The sequence below is a fragment of the Podarcis muralis genome, chromosome 3 (assembly GCF_964188315.1).
Source record: "Podarcis muralis chromosome 3, rPodMur119.hap1.1, whole genome shotgun sequence".
Classification (NCBI taxonomy): domain Eukaryota; kingdom Metazoa; phylum Chordata; class Lepidosauria; order Squamata; family Lacertidae; genus Podarcis; species Podarcis muralis.
Genome location: NC_135657.1, coordinates 1,538,897 through 1,553,093, shown reverse-complemented (window position 1 = coordinate 1,553,093; position 14,197 = coordinate 1,538,897). Strand labels below are relative to the sequence as shown.

The window sequence follows — 14,197 nt, the reverse complement described above, 5'->3', positions numbered from 1 at the left end:
AAGCAGCCATATGGAAATGCCTCGATCCCTGGGGAGGGGGCCAGGCCGGCGGTCTAGTTGCCCCGTGGTTCCAGTGACCAAGATGGGGAGTCTCTCCTGCCCCCCTTCCCCTGTTCTTTTATGGGAGAGGAGGTCTTGCACCTTGTAGCCGTTGGCTCTGCGAGGACACTTGCAGTTCTGGGGAGAGCCCTCTGTGGGTGGTGGGGGTCCCCACTTGCTCAGGAGACCTTGCTTAACCCCCCCCCCAATCTTTCTTTAATAATAATTTATATTAAGTTTTCCATTTTAACAATCCAATCAAATCACATGGAATATTCCAAATTGTACAAATACATATCATAAAGTCCAAATATTTTGCCAAATTATAATTTTTTTGTTGGGGGTTCCCATGCTTCAAGTTCTGTGGGGTCCAATCATCTCATATTTCTACTGCTTTGAGTGTCCACTAGTCCCTTCTTTAAACCTTCTTGTTATTATCCTTCTTTCATAGCCTCTGAGTTGTTTCCACAGGCGAGCTGAAATGAGCAATAATATGCTTCTGTGTGAACTTTGTATGACTCTCCCTTTTTCTTTCTTCTTTTTTTTTTTTTTCAACTGGTAAGTCTTTTATTTGCCGTCTGTCCTCACACGCTTGTATTTATGCCGAATCCACCCAAAAGTCCTTCTCGGGTGGCAGACGCCATCTTTTCTCAGTTCCGATGAAATAGAATCTAGGCGTTTGCTCATTTATTTTCTCAGACAGGTTGCACCAAACATTAGTCTTTCCAGGGGAGTTTTGCCAAATCGAACTTGAAGTACAGATATAATAACAAAGTAAGAGCTTGTCTCCCCCTATGACTATTAACCCCCCCCCCCAATCTTATGCTTTTGCGTAAATAAATCCTGCGTCCAGACAGGCTTCCCTGTGTGGCTCTGCTAGGGAGCTGACCTGGCAGGAGAGCAGAGTAGCAGCGGTCCTGCGTCCGTGTGAGATGAGGGATAAATCAAGTCCAAAGACAGTTCGGTTCTTATCTCTAGAAGCGTTTATTTACAAAGCAGTAAATCCATCAGAAACTTCCGACATGTCTCTGTGCACACACGCAGCCTTCGAGCTGAGCTGCGTCTCTCAGTCAGAAGTGAAAGCAAGTCTGGAAAGTGACACAGACTGTGACGTGCATCAAGCTCCTCCCAGATGCAGGACACCACGGAGTTTTAACCCTGCCAGTTCCAAACTCCACAAATCTTTCACTGCAGGTCCCTTCCGGTACGCAGACTACTACGGGGCCCAGCGGCTGGTAGACCGCATGAGGAAGTACGAGGACGTCTACGGGAGCCAATTCACGCCCTGCCAATTGCTGCTGGACCACGCCAAGGACTCCGGCAAGAAGTTCCACAAGTGAACGTGCCTCTGGCGCCACCGTCCGTCCGACCCCCGGGAAAGGGGGGGGGAGGCAGGAGGCCTGCAGGAGAGTCTCCCGCCTGTAGCTCAGGGGGTTGTGGGTCTTTCACCCTCCAAGTGCCTTAGCCGCGCAGGCACTGTCTCCCCAACCCTGGCTCCGACCCCCTCGTCAGGCCGAAGGTCAGCCTCCGATTAATCCAGGGTCTTCTCTGCCCTGCCTCATCCTGGCTCCCCGCCAAGCCTGCCACCGGCTTCGGGTCTCGGGCCAACGGCAGCTGATTGGGGGCCCAGGACTGGCCTGCGGTCGTGACCCACACCCAAAGAACCCCTAACAATAAAACCCCAGTGTCTTGTTCTGTGGGTGAGCTCTGGTCATTTATTTGGGCCTGAATTTTCACCTCCGAACGGGAGCTGCAGAGAATTCCCATCAGCATATAGGAGAAACTCGAAAAATTAGAATATCATGGATAAGTTCATTTATTTCAGTAATTCAACTTCAAAGGTGAAACTGATACATGAGATCGACTCGTGACATGCAAAGCGAGATATGCTTCGACTTCTCAGAGGCCCAATCTTGCTCGATTTGCAATCCTTCTTTTGCTGATTTCCATGAATATTCTAATTTTCTGAGATTGTTAATTTGGGGTTTTCATAAACTGTACGGCATGATAATCACAACGATAACAAATCAAGGCTTGACATATCTCGCTTTGCATGTCACTAGTCTATCTCATATATTAGTTTCACCTTTCAAGTTGGATTACTGAAATAAGGGAACTTTTCCACGATAATTCTCATTTTTCAAGTTTCACCTGTAGTCCAGAGTGCTTTGATTTGGTGAGCATCCCTGGAATTGGGGGGGGGGGGGGATGACCCAGAGTGTCATCTAGGCCACCCGCCTGCCCTGCAGGAACACCGTCTTCAGTGGGGAGCGCCAGGGGTTCCCCAAGGGGTCTGCCTAACCCTCCCAGGGGGTCCGTGGCCCCATTCACATAAAAAAACCTGTGATGGATATATCAAGATTTTCAAAAGCAGGGGCTTAGCTTTTGAAAAACAGGAAGTCTGGAGTACCTGGGAACCGGGGGGGGGGGGGGTAGACAAAGCTGATCCGAGTGCGAATTGCGCTGTGCTCTTGTGGGGAGGGGGCAGAGGGCTGCCCTTTCTCCCTCGACCCCCCCCCCCTTGCTTGGCTGCAATACGTTGTAATGGCAATGGGGGGGGGCCTATGGCAAGATGGTTGCCGTGGCTCCTTACCCAGCTCAGGGTTCCTCCCCACCTAGGGTCACCACGCTGGCCAGGCAGCTGCGTCCTGTTTTCCCACCGCTATGGGGCCCCAACCACTTCTGCCAGCCTCCAGCTGTCCCTGGTCTCCTGCAGATCTCCAGCTGCCAAGGCTTAAATGGCCATGGGTGAACTCAGAAGTCTTTGCCATCAGGATATGTGTCTGAGGTGCCGCCTCTATCAACGCTCTCCCCCTGCTCTGTTCAGCTTCGCACTGTGGTCTCCCCCCTTGCAGCAGCAGCTCCCCAGGAGGTCTCTGCCCCCCACATCCGATGCAGATCCTGCCAGCGGGGACCAGTGGTGTAGCGTTGATTGCCAGCACCCCAGGACAGGCAGGGGGATCGCACATGTACCAGGGAGGCTCCAGCCTGGCGCCCACTGCCAATGGTGCCAGAGCGATGCCATTCCCACCAGAACAAGGGGGGGTGACGTGCTGAGCCGCCTGCCCACCTTCACGGGGGAGACTGGCCGCCCGACATGGCCCTTCGTGGGTGGAGAGGAGCCACACTGCCACAGCACCTAGTTTGCACCCCCTCACAAATAGCGCAGCCCCCCTGTCACCCCCCACACTATGCCCCTGGCAGGGACTGTACCTGGGCTGCCCCACTGCCAGTCCCATTTCCCCTTACTTCACAACCCCCACCCTCGCAAATATAGCTGGTCCCGCACCCAGTATTCTAAAGCAACCTGATTAAACAATCACATCCCGGGCACGACATGGTTTTTTAAATAAACTGATTTATTTGACCGGCAGTGGCTAAAGTCGAAACGAAGATGAGCGTTCTGCAGGCCTCCAGGCTGGAACCCCGAAGTCGCCGTCCTCTGCTAAAAAGTTATGGGAATAAGTCGCGGCACTCTTGGGGGAGCGATGCCGAGAGTGTCTGCCGGGAGGCAGCAGAGCTGAACCGCAGGGCTGGATTAGTGAAACATACCAGCTCCCAAGAGGGGCTGGGGATGAAAACAACCCAGCTGCCCACAGGTTGTGCTAAAGTGCCGTTAGTGAGCTGCCCCCTTCCCAGGGAGGGGCGTGCTGGACTCTGGCTGCCTCGTGCCAGGAGCAAATAAATTAACGTTAAATAAGCTGGAGTTCTTGCTATTAAATATACCAAGAAAAAAGCACACCAAGAACTCTGGCCAGTATAAGTGTCAGTAGTGGGAGTGGTCCCAACTCGCAAATCAATAGTCACTTGTAACAAAAACTAATCCGTTCAAAAGTACGTATTCTGACAAGGATTACAAACTCGGAGATTACAAACTCAAACTCACAAGGATATGTATAACACAATAATTCGTTACAGAATTAGAGAGAAGAGTTTATGAGTAGAGATAAGTTCATGTTAGTCCATAGATTCGACGTGAAGGTCTTAGTTTCAGTCATTGAGCAGAAGTCAATTATGGATCAGAAACCAGGACAGGGCCCTGTTTCGATGTATTCACCTTCATCAGCTGGAAGCATCAAACATTACATGAAAATACATTCAAATTCTAAATTATCATAAATTATAAAACAGTCGTAAAACAGTATTATACAACATTTGGTTCCTTACCTAATTTTTAAGGGGTCGTGTAAGTTTGAAAAATTCGTATAAATATATCCTGTTATTTTCCACATTTGATTTGCAAGTAGGGACCACTCCCACTACTGAAACTTATCCTGGCCAGAGTTCTTGGTGTGCTTTTTTCTTGGTATAGGAGAAAATAAATTGACACAGACAGCAAATACCCCCAAACCTCTCTGTGGACAAATGAATGAGTTGCTGAGGAATTCTTGAACTGCGTGCATCTGCAGTCGCACTGCCCAAGCGTATGGTTTGTAGCTGAGAATTTGCCACTCACATTTCCTTTAAGGTTCTAGACCTCATGGCAGTGGAGACATGCTTTTTAAAGGGGGGCAGTGTCTGTGTGGTGAAGGCACGAGAGGGGCAGCTTCGGCGTTCCGTGCAATGCAGCCAAATCCACGAGGGCAGTTTTTGCTGAATCCCCCATCAAACGTCAAGCAAAGGCACCTCTTTCAAGACAGAGGAACTTTCTAAACATGCTGCCCTTCCATAGGCAGCAAGATTCCCCCATACATTGCATTCAGGCAGGTAAGTGCTCACCTTGCCAGCTCTCCAAAATGGAATACTCGGAAAAAGCGACCGCCCTCTGAGGTCCTTCTTTGTGTTCCTCCTCTGCTAGAACTGTCCAGAGGGTGGTAACACAAGAACGGGGCCTTTTCTGCAGTGGCTCCCCATCAGGACTGCTCTCCCCAGGGAAGCTCGCCTGGTGCTTTCACTACAGATCTTTAGGTGCCAGGCAAAAACATTAATCTTCTCCCAGGCTGTTAAATCTATGGCCTTTTCAGTTGTGGGAAGGTATTGCTCTTTTTTTTACTATTACGTATTTAGTGTTCTAGGCTGTATACTGCCCTCTGGTCTCTTGCTGACGGGTGGTGTACTATTTTCAAAAATAATAATGACAGGGGCCCCAGACGAACCACAAGAAGCTCCCACCGCTATACCAGCCGGGGTGGAGAGGCTCTGGCTCTGTGGGGCAGCGGATGCTGGAGGGCAGTCCCCTCGCGCTGTAGACCTAAAGCACTGCCTCCCACACCTCCCTGATCAAGACCCCTCACCCAGGGAGGGGGCCAGCACCACAGTCACCGGCTGCCTCAGTTTCCCGCGCGCAGAAAAGCTCCCTGGCCCCCTTCTGCCTCATCTTTCAAACTGGTGGCCCCACAGCAATGAAAGAAGCCCCTAAGCAGATCTAAGAGGGGCCTGTTTGCTGGAATAAAAATGGGGTCCAAATGAAGATGGAGCTCTGGGTGAGAAATGGGGGTCACATCATAACTCTCCTCCCAGCCCACTTTTGGACTGCTTTCTTTTCCTCCGCACTGGACAACCGGACACCACATGCAGGAATGGCCAATGCGCTAGCGCTGGGCCAGGGCAGGCAGAGTCCCCCAAAACACTCGTAGGTCTCCATCAGACCCTTCCTCATCAACAGAAGAACCTGCCGGATCAGGCCGATGGCCCAGCCAGTCCAGCAACCTGTTCTCCCAGTGGCCAGCCAGATGCCCTCATGGGAGCCCCACACTCAGGATTCGAACACAAGCCCTCTCGCCTCCTGCGGCTCCCAGCAACTCAGAAGCATTGCTGCCTCTTAAGCATGGGGCAAGGCAGGGCCCTCCCATCGATTGCCTTCTCCTCCCTGGATTTGTCTAATCCTCTTTGAAAGCCATCCTGCAGCAGTGAGTTCCACCGTTTAACCTCCTGGCTCCTTCCTTCCTTTTCCACTGGGTTTATGCTTCAGGCTCACCCATCCAGCCCTCCCTCCATTCATGCCCTTGCTACTCTCTGCCCACCAGCGCTCTTGGGGGTGGGGGAGACCTGCTCGCAAAGTGCCCCAGCGCCACTGCCCTCTTGCGACAGATCCAGAGGCCTCTCCCCACATTGCCAGGCAAAGCGACTCCCTTCGCCTGCAGGTCCAGCCCCTGCGGACGTCCCAGGCTCCTCCTCCCACCCCAACCGGTTCTAGATCTTGGGGCGCCAGCCCTTGATGAACTGCATGATCTTCTTGACCTGGAGCTTGGTGAGGCGGAAGTCCTCGCTCAGGATCTCCTCGGTCAGCTGCACGAAGATGCTGCCGTCAATGCGCTCCCGCGCAAAGAAGCTCACCACGTCCTCCGAGAGCCCAATAAAACGCAGGCAGCGGGAGACCTCTTCCAGAGACAGGGCGGACAAGTCGGCCGGAGGCTGCCAGGGAGAGCCGTCCCCGCTGAGCCGGGCGGGGGGCACCTCGATGACCCCCGGGGCCAGGTAGAGGTGGGTGGCGGCGCCCAATTCTGCGCCACGGGTGACGGAGGGCGGCAGGGGCGTCCGGAGGGTGACGTGCTCAGGGGGCTCGAAGGCCTGCTTGGCAGGGCGTGGCGGGGGCACGGGGCTGTAGCGGGGCTCGCCCTCCGGGGAGGAGGAGGAGGAAGCAGCGGTGCCCTCGAAGGGGTCAAAGGTCTCGGGGGAAGAGGTCTTCTGCCACTCGAGGGGCTCCAGCCAGTCAGAGGAGGCCGGGTTTGAAAAAGGGTTGAGCGCCCCAAAGGGGGCAAAGCGTTTCTGGGGCGCCTGGGGAGGCTTCAGGCGAGGGCAGCTGCGGTAGCTCTTGAGGGCGCTGGCATCGCTGCCCGCCAGCAGCGGGGTGGGCCTCCCCGTGGCCACGCTCAGGTCGCTGTACGGCCACGGATCCGACCACGAGGAGCCCTGGGCTTGAGACTGGGCCGGGGGGCTGGCCAGCGGGCGGCCGGAGGACTCCCCCGCTTTGCAGTCTCCCCAGGTGCAGGGGTAGCAGTACAAGGAGTAGGAGTCAGGAGATGGAGAACAGCTGCCACTCTGCGGCCTCGACCTGGGAGAGGAGAGGAGAGGGGAGTGCAGAAGTCAGAGGCAGGGCAAACTCACAGACACCAAGCCTCCGGCGCCAGAACCAGGCAGGGGTCAGGGGGTGCCTGGTTTGCACGCACACACACCCACCCCACGATTTTGCACCTAGAGCTCCCCGGCAACCCCCACGCTATGCCACTGTTCTAGATCGCCTTTACCCACTCACTCCAAAAAGTTAGCCAGTCAGGAGTTCCCTTTGCAGAAGCCACAGGAAGCCACAAGACTTGTTTTTCCCCATAATTGCTTGGAACCTGGAAGCAAATGAACTTTCCGACAGTAAGAGCAGTTGGATAGTGGATCCGTCTCCCTCAGGAGGTTGTGGACTCTCCTTCCTTGGAGGTTTTCAAGCAGAGGTTGGAGGGCCATCTGTCAGGGATGCTTTAGCTGAGATTCCTGAATTTTTGGGGATTGGACTAGATGACCTTTGGGGTACCCTTCCAGTGGTACAATTCTAGGAGTCTATGATTCTATGAACAGGCACCCAGAACTGAGACTCTTAAATCATGCTTCCCTCATCAAGTTGTTGCTGTTTTGTCGTTTAGTCGTGTCCGCCTCTTTGTGACCCCCTGGACCAGAGTACGCCAGGCACTCCTGTCTTTCGCCGCCTTCCGCAGTTTGGTCAAACTCATGCTGGTAGCTTCGAGAACACTGTCCCACCATCTCATCCTCTGTCGCCCCCTTCTCCTTGTGCCCTCCATCTTTCCCAGCATCAGGGTCTTTTCCAGGGAGTCTTCTCTTCTCATGAGTCTTGGAGCCTCAGCTTCAGGATCTGTCCTTCCAGTGAGCACTCAGGGCTGATTACTGAGTACTGGCCATGTCAGCTGGTGCTCATCATAGCTGTCAACTTTTCCTTTTTCTTGCAAAGAATCCTATTTGGAATTAGGGAATTTCCCTTTAAAAAAGGGAAACGTTGACAGCTATGGTGCTCAAGGGCATTGTAGTCCAGAACCTCTGGCAGGTGGCTGGTTCAAGGCCTTGTTGGGTTCATAACCAGGCGTTCCTTTGTGCCAAAAACTTACACGAAGGAAGACGGAGAATGAGAGCACTCTGGAGCATGGAGCTCTCGGTGGCTTCAACTGAGAAGCCCCAGCCTCTGGGAGGGAAGGGAGAAGCCCAGGGTCCTCAGCCCGCCCCCCCCCCACCCCCCTGGGAAGCAACTTACCCATCATGAAGTCCAGGCGAGTAGTAGGAGAGGCTGGAGCTGGGAGAAGCAGCTCCCTGGAGCTTCGGGAAACGCAGGGGCACCGGAGGGCTGGAAGCGGCGGGCGCATGGCCACCCCGGGGTGGCACCGGGGGCGCGACAAGAAGGCGGCACTCCTCTCTCACCTGGAAAAAATGGAGAGAGAGAGATTCACCCGTTTTCTGCAGTGGTGATAGATAGCTGGAAGCCAAGACCATAGCGATTGGAAGGGCAGAACACACACCTCTAAATGGGGGCACAGAAAGAGTCCCAATGGGAGGGGCAACTTTAAGAAAGAGGCATGCCCCCAAAGATGAATGCCAGTGGCGGCTGGGTGGGCAGAAAGGGGCATTTGCAGAAGAGGCTTAGCAGATGGAGTCAGTTCTCCTCTATAAGTCTCCACAGAAACACACCCTCTGGCTGGGTTTACTGTCACTGTCGGAGCTCAGTTGGGGGGGGGACTGATTAAATACACTTCCAGCCATTCACCCCTAAAAGCCCCTCTCTGCATTTGCCTTGGGAGGGAAACTCAGGGGTCACCCACCCCTTCGCCCGATCATATCGTGTCCTGATTACCGTATTTTTCACCTAGTTTTTGGAGAAGGAAAACAAGAAAAAAAATATTCTGAATCTCAGAAGCCAGAACACCAAGAGGGATCGCTGCGCAGTGAAAGCAGCGATCCCTCTTGCTGTTCTGGCTTCTGGGATAGCTGTGCAGCCCGCATTCGCTCCATAAGACGCACACACATTTCCCCTTACTTTTTAGGAGGGAAAAAGTGAGTCTTATAGAGCAAAAAATACGGTAATCCCCCCAAATCCAAGAGGATTTCTGGTTGTTCTGCATCTCTGCCTTGCAAAAACCCAATCTTACGCGCTGAACTGAAGTGCAGGTAAGCAAAATCCCTCTCTGGGTTTTCCGCACAACTGGTAAGATCCTGGACCAGTAGCAGCCAGGGGATGGGAGACAGGGAACCGGCCAGACAGGGGAAGGGGCTGGGCCATTTTCACCGCAGGGAGCCAAATTCTGTGCAATCTGTCATTTCATCCTAAAACTTGACTCTCCAGGTATGGAACCTTCTCTAGCCAAAAACCCCAATGCTAGCCATAAGCAAAGCTCGGCAGGACAGCTGGGGGGGGGGGAGAGACTCCAGAGTTGCCCCAACCCAAAATCTTACAGCCTAACACTTTTGAAGGCAGACCTCAAATCGGTCAATCTCAAAAAGGCGCCGCAACTACACGGAGCAGGAGGCCTGATCTTCTGAACTGCTCCCCTTTCTTGGTTTGTTTAGGGTTGCCATACTTTGAAAAGTGAAAATCCAGACACAAACATCGCTAATAATAATAATAATGATATATTGATGTTTTTGAGCTATTTCTAAGAGAGATCAGCAAAAATAACGCTGCCGACAAGAGTTGCCACACGCCTGGATTTTCCCAGACATTTTGCCGAATTCTGCCTGGACACTCCTTCCGAATGCAGTACAGTCATACCTCGGGTTACAGACGCTTCAGTTTGTGCGTTTTCAGGTTGCACACCGCGCCGAGCCCGGAAGTACCAGAACAGGTTACTCCCGAGTTTTGGCGCTCACGCATATGCAAAGACGCTGAAATCGTGCTTTGCTCATGCGCAGAAGCGCCGAATCGCAACCCGCGTGTGCGTAGACGCGGTACTGCAGGTTGCGAACGCTGCAGGTTGCGAACGTGCATCCTGCACAGATCACGTTCGCTACCCGAGTGTCTACTGTATTCCGGATACGTCCCCGCGGGTCGTGAATACCCCCCTGCGCCTGTGTCCCCAAACCGATCCAATCAAGCTCCTCCACATCCCTGCTCCCCCTTTCCCCGCCGCCTGAGGCGTCCCTCACCGCCTCAGACTTGGGTGGGACCGGAGGCGGGGCATCTCCCGCAGGCTCCTCCCCCAGCAGGCCCTGGTGGCACGGCGGCGGCGACCCCAGGGGCGAGGCGAGTCCGGCGAAAGAGATGAGGTCTCTCTGGCCCGGGTTGGCGCTCTCCAGGCCGGCCGGCTTCCCGCTGGGCTCTGCGTAGCTCCCGCGATTTTGGTTGGTCCACAGCTCCTCGTAGGGCAGTTCCGGAGCCCGGAAGGCCGGCTCGGTCCAGTCGGGCGTCGTGTATTCCCGCTCGGCGTCCGGGGCGTCGGGGAAGAGGGCCTCGTGGTGGGCCTGGCGGGAAGGGAGGAGTGTCCTCTGGCTCCTCCCCCCAGAGTCGGGGTCCTGGCGGGCACCCCCGGAGGTGCTGTAGAGGCAGAGTGAGAGGCGCTGGAAGGAGTGTGCCAGTTCGTCGCGGGCATAGCCCTGGAGGCAGAGGCGGACACGCCGGGGACTGGCGCACTCCTCCGCCAGGTCCGCCTTGGCCTCGCGCACCGCCTTGGAGTATTCGTTGGGGTCGAAGCACTCCTGGCAGAGGGCGGCGCTCTCGCGGAGGAGCTTCTCCAGGCAGGCGTCCCCTCCGCCCCACAGCGCCCCCTCGGGGAGGAGGAAGCGGGGCATGTCCGTCAGCAGGAGGAAGTGGAAGGGCGCCACGGCGTCCCTGCGCAGGATGCAGCAGAGGACCACCGTCTTGGAGATGATGCTGAGCAGCTTGTAGCAGTGGCCCTCACGGATGGCGTGGAGGTCGTAGGGGTTGCGCGGGGGCCGCGTGGGCACCGTCACGTTGACGGGCAGCCGCACCTTCTCGATGATGCTGCGGATGGTGTGCTCGCCCTCCTGCATCTGCAGCTCCAGCGGGGAGCGGGTGCTGAAGCGCCCCTTGCACTGGAAGGGCAAACTGAGGCTCTCGTTGGTGCGGTGGTTCATGCAGATCAGGCAGGGCATCTTGCCCTTCAGTGGGCGGCTGCCCCCGCTGCCGCTGGCACCACCGCTGCCCCCGCCGCCAGCCGCAGTGCCACCACCAGCGACGCCTGCCTTGCCCAGCTTCCGCAGCAATGTGTTAAAGCGCGACTTCTCCTTGGCGGCTTTCGCACACAGGATCTCGGCCTGGCCCATGAGCGTCAGCTCGTCCCCGGCGTGCAGAGTGAAGTTGTACACCTCGCTGTCCTCGCTGAACTCCCCCGAGACCACCTGGGAGGAAAAAGAGGGTCAGCCAGGAGATGGAAGAAGGAGGGGCACAAATATAGAATGGGGAAAAACTTTGCTTGCCAGTAAGGTAAAGGGACCCCTGACCATTAGGTCCAGTTGTGGCCGACTCTGGGGTTGCGGCGCTCATCTCGCTTTACTGGCCGAGGGAGCCGGCGTACAGCTTCCGGGTCATGTGGCCAGCAGGACTAAGCTGCTTCTGGTGAACCAGAGCAGCGCACAGAAATGCCGTTCACCTTCCCACCAGAGCGGTACCTATTTATCTACTTGCATTTTGACGTGCTGTCAAACTGCTAGGTGGGCAGGAGCAGGACTGAGCAACAGGAGCTCACCCCGTCGCGGGGATTCGAACCGCTGACCTTCTGATTGGCAAGTCCTAGGCTCTGTGGTTTAGACCACAGAGCCACCCGCGTCCCTTGTTTGCCAGTAGCACATGTGAAAAGGATCTAGGGGTCTTGGTGGACCACAAGCCTAACCAAAATAACCTGATGCTATTCTAGGCTGCCTTAACAAAAGTCTGGTGTCCAGATCAAGGGAAGGAATAGTCCCACTCTATTCTGCCTTGGTCAGACCACACCTGGAATAATGTGCCCAGTTTTGGGCACCAAAATTTAAGAAGGATGTTGAGAAGCCAGAAGGTGGGCCGAGGAGGGAGACCAAGAGGATCAAGGGTCTGGAAACCAAGCCTGATGAGGAACGGTTGAAGGAACTGAGTATGTTTAGCTTGGAAAAGAGGAGATTGAGATGAGATAGGACAACCATCTTCAAATATCTCAAGGGCTGTCATGTGGAAGAGGGAACAAGCTTGTTTTCTCCTGTTCTGGGGGGTAAGACTCGAACCCATGGCTTCAAGAGAGAAGAAGGGAGATTCCGACTAAACATCAGGAAGAACCTTCTGACATTAAGAGCTGTTAGACATTGGGAAGCAGAGGCTGGATGGTCATCTGTCAAGGATCCTGCAGCTGCAATTGCTGCATTGCAGGGGGTTGGACTAGATGACCCTCAGGGGTCCCTTCCACTTTTACAATCCTGTCATCCAGCAGCTCAGGTTTTGCGGCGCTTTCCCCACCTTATTATGGGGCAGGAAGGATCCCCAACATGGCTCAGCTCTTTGCCAGGTGAGCGGAAGGAAGCCAAGCGAAGAGGCAGGATTTCAAGTTGAGATGGGGAGACCTGACTCCCTCTCAATGTGGAAATGGCTGCCCTTCCATCCCTTTTGCACTTGCACCCTGGGCTGAGATCTCCCCACCTGGGTCCCCTGAAAGCGCCACTGACCTTGACGCTGAAGGTGATGGCCTCCATGACGAAGACCCTGTCCGGGAAGATGCTGGCCACCTCTTCCACGCTGTTGAAGTACTGCACAGGCTCCCGGACATCTCTGTCCTGGTCAAGCAGCTTGAATTTCCCTGCAGGGTGCAAAACACACACCGGATCGGTTAAGGGAGACCTGCTGCTCCAGGGGTCAGGTAAGGGGGTCTGCATCTCCCCCGCTTTCCTGAGCCCGGCCAAACCTAGATTTGCCTAGCCCAGATCGCTGCCTCCAACAGTGGTCATCGCCCAAGGGAGGAGACCCCTCAGCCTGACACAACTGTCACCTGGCCCAATTGTTGATAAGAAGTATCCTGCCCTTGAACTTGGAATAATAATAATAATAATTTATTATTTATACCCCGCTCATCTGGCTGGGTTTCTCCAGCCACTCTGGGTGGCTTCCAACTAAACATTAAAAGACAATAATTCATCAGTTATTAAAACTTTCCCTAAACAGGGCTGCCTTCAGATGTCTTCTAAAAGTCTGGTAGTAGTTGTCCTCTTTGACATTTTGCTGGGAGGGCGTTCCACAGGGCGGGCGCCACCACCGAGAAGGCCCTCTCCCTGGTTCCCTGTAACCTCACTTCTCGCAAGGAGGGAACTGCCAGAAGGCCCTCGGCGCTGGACCTCAATGTCCAGGCTGAATGATGGGGGTGGAGACACTCCTTCAGGTATACTGGGCCTTTGAGGCCGTTTAGGGCTTTCAAGGTCAGCACCAACACTTTGAATTGTGCTCGGAAACATGCTGGGAGCCAGTGTAGATCTTTCTGACCAGTGTTATGTGGTCTTGGCGGCCGCTCCCAGTCACCAGTCTGGCTGCCTCATTCTGGATTAGTTGTAGTTTCCGGGTCACCTTCAAAGGTAGCCCCACGTAAAGCTCATTGCAGTAGTCCAAGTGGAAGATAACCAGAGGATGCACCACTCTGGCCAGACAGTCAGAGGACAGGGAGGGCCTCATCCTGCGTACCAGATGGAGCTGGTAGACAGCTGCCCTGGACACAGAATTGACCTGCGCCTCCATGGACAGCTGTGAGTCCAAAATGACCCCCAGGCTGCGCACCTGGTCCTTCAGGGGCACAGTTACCCCATTCAGGACCAGGGAGTCCTCCATACCTGCCCGCCTCCTGTCCCCCCAAAACAGTACTTCTGTCTTGTCAGGATTCAACCTCAATCCATTAGCCGCCATCCATCCTCCAACTGCCTCCAGACACTCACACAGGACCTTCACTGCCTTCACTGGTTCTGATTTGAAAGAGAGGTAGAGCTCAGCTTCATAGAATTGTAGAAGTTCCAAACAGGGCCGTCTTAAGCATAAGTTATTCTGTGCTGGCACCCCACGTTGGGCAGTGCTGGGGGCGTGTGCCAACAGCGGAAAAAGCAGCAAAGGCGCACACAACCGGATGCGTCACGCAGCACCCACAATGTTACACAGCCCTCTAGGTGCAGTGTGCGCAGCTGAAACAATTAGCCGCCATGCAGCTGCAGCAAGAGCCAACAGCCAAGCGGAGAAGAGCAGTGGCTTGGTATGACTTTGGGGGCCAGTGTT

The 14,197-nt window shown here is 54.7% G+C and overlaps 2 protein-coding genes across 3 annotated transcripts in view; one reads left to right on the top strand and one right to left on the bottom strand.

Annotated features, from left to right (window-relative positions):
* Positions 1-1,734, top strand: part of HADHA (hydroxyacyl-CoA dehydrogenase trifunctional multienzyme complex subunit alpha) — a 36,886-nt gene extending 35,152 nt beyond the window's left edge. The window contains exon 20 of the mRNA XM_077926705.1: positions 1,234-1,734. Within this exon, the coding sequence (XP_077782831.1) occupies positions 1,234-1,379 (146 nt within the window). The 3' untranslated portion in view covers positions 1,380-1,734. The remainder of the gene's footprint in view (positions 1-1,233) is intronic.
* A 1,645-nt stretch (positions 1,735-3,379) lies between these two features.
* Positions 3,380-14,197, bottom strand: part of GAREM2 (GRB2 associated regulator of MAPK1 subtype 2) — a 34,473-nt gene continuing 23,655 nt past the window's right edge. For both annotated transcript variants that reach the window (XM_028725300.2, XM_028725301.2), the window contains exons 3-6: positions 12,616-12,746; positions 10,114-11,325; positions 8,231-8,394; positions 3,380-7,033 (exon numbers count right to left, since the gene is read on the bottom strand). In XM_028725300.2, coding sequence (XP_028581133.2) covers positions 6,172-7,033; positions 8,231-8,394; positions 10,114-11,325; positions 12,616-12,746 — 2,369 coding nt within the window. In that variant the 3' untranslated portion in view covers positions 3,380-6,171. The remainder of the gene's footprint in view (positions 7,034-8,230; positions 8,395-10,113; positions 11,326-12,615; positions 12,747-14,197) is intronic.